At 34.8% G+C, this 3246-nt stretch overlaps 1 protein-coding gene across 1 annotated transcript in view; it reads left to right on the top strand.

Moving 5' to 3' along the window:
• Positions 1 to 2901, top strand: part of LOC112514425 — a 6098-nt gene extending 3197 nt beyond the window's left edge. The window contains exons 3-5 of the mRNA XM_025120895.1: positions 1055 to 1160; positions 2369 to 2501; positions 2575 to 2901. Coding sequence (XP_024976663.1) covers positions 1055 to 1160; positions 2369 to 2501; positions 2575 to 2745 — 410 coding nt within the window. The 3' untranslated portion in view covers positions 2746 to 2901. The remainder of the gene's footprint in view (positions 1 to 1054; positions 1161 to 2368; positions 2502 to 2574) is intronic.
• Positions 2902 to 3246: the final 345 nt, after the last annotated feature.

Here is a 3246-nt window from a genome sequence, read left to right as displayed (position 1 = left end):
TTCCGCAATATCATTTGAAAAAGACTCTGCATATCACCTCCTAGGGTTTTAGTTTTGACCCCAAATTGATTTTGAACATACATGTAAAATTTCACAGAAATTGAAAAAAAAATTGACCAGAGATTTAAGCAAGTAAAGCAATGTAGCCTGACGATAATCATCAACAAAGGCGATAAAGTACGGAAAACCAAGAATGGTTTTTCCAAACAAGGATCCCAAACATCAGATGAACGATTTTGAAAGCACTAATGGATTTAGACACACTCCTGTTGACCTATCCCTGCCAAAAGGTTAGGATAGATTACAACTATAACACAAGGAGTCTCTTCGAGCAAGATCTTAGCTTTCGCCATGAGTGAGAGAGGGATTAATGGTGGTTCAACTCAAGCAGCTTGCTCATGATATTGTCTTGTGTAGAATGTGATAGATATCTATTTATTCTCAAGTGAGAAGAAYGAGAGTCATTAATGTGGTTACTTACTGACACTACTAGGGAGCTTAATTCTGGCTGTAGCGAGAAGGCCACTCAGTTGACTATGAATATTCTGGATAGCTATCTCACTTAAAGTATGGTATGGGAGACAAGCATGTGTGGTGGTTATAAACAACCTCATTCCAATTGTTCTAGAAGCACCATGTTCCTAATAGAAATCCACAGAGAGCAATTCATATGTTTGGTAGTTTTACTTATTAATTATAGGTTATCTGGAAAGATATATATATATATATATATATCTATTATATATAAGGGGCATTGGAAAGACTGAATTGAGAATGTTCAAGTTAACAGAACTGGTGTCCCTGTAGTAATCATCGTACTGTTTGATAGTTTAAAAGGAAGATGGATAGAAGGTAAAGCATGATTGAGTATTTCGATTTCCTCTCATGTAATCAAAAGAAACTTATAGTTTGGAGGTAGAATAGGACAAGTTCATACTGTTTGTAAGGGAAAAGAACATTTAGTGTGCTACTACGGACATAAACATGCTAATCTCATCTTGCTTTTGTGTACRTATGGCATCCTGGGTAACATGGTGTGTTTTTTTCACAACAGGAGTGACCTTTTTTCTCTGTCTGCTGGCTATAGCAGTGCTTGGATCTTCTGTCAATGCTCCAGCTGTGATGCTGGCCAACTTTGTTGCTACTCCAATAGAGATAAGGTCAAATATTATTGTTTTATGTTGACCACATTTCKCTATTTTCCTTCTTTCTTACTGCCCGCTTCAAGTTTATGGTTTTCCTCTTTAGTGATTATGTTGACTCTTGTCTACAAAGGTTACACATACACCTACTCAAAYCATGGACTCCTCTCATGCTTAAACCTATTACTGCATACTACCAACTACCAACATTGGGTTGGGTTCGGTTAMCATGAAAAATACCAATGTTCGTGAGAAGTGTGAGAAATGTAAACGCTAACATAATATAATGTAAACTTCATGTAAAACCTGTGAATGTGGATGTTACCACCTTCACAGTAAMTTTTGAATACACATTTCAGGTCCATGTGAAGGTTACTATCTTCCAAAATATAAAGTAACATTCACACAATACAAGGGTACCTTCACTATTTCTCAAGCTTCTCATGAAAATGAAAATTTCTCATGATCTTCAAGTCTCTTTCTATATATATATATATATACCATTGACACTTTACATAATATAATTGATGAGGTATTTGGCCTCTTTTAGTTGTTTGGCTTCTAGTGGACATGCTCTTAATCTTAAAAGAGGAAAATTTCTAGGTTTCTCTTGACTAATAGTTTAATTAACTTATTTGATTATTCATCAAATATCTAAGATACCCCTTCATTAAACCAAAATCAATACTATGAATATAATGATAACGGGAAAAATAAGTAATTTGAACATGAGAACTTTTCAAGTATTTGCAACTAAGACTTTATGTAGCTTGTTTGGTTTCTTTTTCTAATCTTCCCCTTGATATTATTCCTTAGGCTCAATTTAATCTTTGTCAAAATTAGTCAAGAAAAGGGGACGTTGTTTGTCTACAACTCATCTTCCAATATTTGTGGGTCAAACTTATTACATGTGGCGATGGGTTATCCGCTCGTACTCAAAAGAGTGTCCTACTAAAGGGTGATCATGTCTTTTGTCAAAGCTGTTTGGAAGACGTCTTATGTAATCTGCAACACATGGATCCCATTTAAGAGGAGAGTTGAAACATAGTTGCTATACATTTGGTTTGGTTTAATCTTAATCATGATAATGAGCTCGTGGATAAATCAACATGATATGTTTTCTTTAAAAAGGAAATGTTGCAAATTACATGGGACAGAGGAAGTAGTCATACAGCAACATCAATTGATAGATTGTTGTTCTGATATATGTCTGTCTACCAATATAGTTTGATGATAGTGTTCTTACGATTTGGTGAGTTTCTTACGGGTGGAGCTCATTTTCCTTTAACCTCTGATGCTTTAAAGAAGGTATTGACGGGCAAAGGTTCAAAGGAGATCTTGCTAAGCGTCGTTCGTGCGGTAGGTTCAACGTGAATAACCACCTTATTCCCTTGAAATGCATAATTAAGTAACTGGTTGACAATGCGTGCAGATGTTGGGTTGGTTGGTGATGGCCCCCTTTATCATGGGTTTACTATACCTTATACTTGTACCGTGTTTCAAGGTGTTGGTGCGCAAGTTCAGTTCGGCAGTCTCGAGCCCAAAGAAGGATGATGCACCATCCTACACTGAAGTCTTGATGCTTAAGGTAAGAGATGTTTGATGTTTCGTGTGTGTGTATGTGTGTGTGTTATAAGAGGGGAGAATTTATAAACTATGTTCTTTGCTTCTTTCTTTATCTGTATATTAATCCCTCCCTCTAGTAGTTTGCTTTTGTMATTGAAGTTTAACGCTAATTAATTTCATTATTGACCCTAAACCCTCCATCCAAAATACCAGCAGAAACATGAGTCTTCCTGTACATTCAATTCAAATAGATTCTCTAGTTTTAAAGATTTCGACRTTAATTATATTATTATAATATTTTTTAATTCTATCATCCCAATACATTTTAATTTTTTTATATAAAATAWTAATAATTCAATCTCATTAGTGAGATGTGAGATTGTGGGAACCAATTAACATCAACTTTTTGATAATTCTCTAAACTTAAGAGTTTTTCATGTTTTCTCTAGTTTAGAGAATGATATAGATAACAAATTCCCCTTGTCTATATTTTAGAGAATATGTTGGAGATGCTCTTAGCTTTTGAGTTTGCTTTTCT

This window comes from Cynara cardunculus, assembly GCF_001531365.2.
Source record: "Cynara cardunculus var. scolymus isolate 2C chromosome LG 6, CcrdV1, whole genome shotgun sequence".
NCBI classification, from domain to species: Eukaryota; Viridiplantae; Streptophyta; class Magnoliopsida; order Asterales; family Asteraceae; genus Cynara; species Cynara cardunculus.
This window is presented reverse-complemented; position numbering and strand designations above follow the sequence as displayed.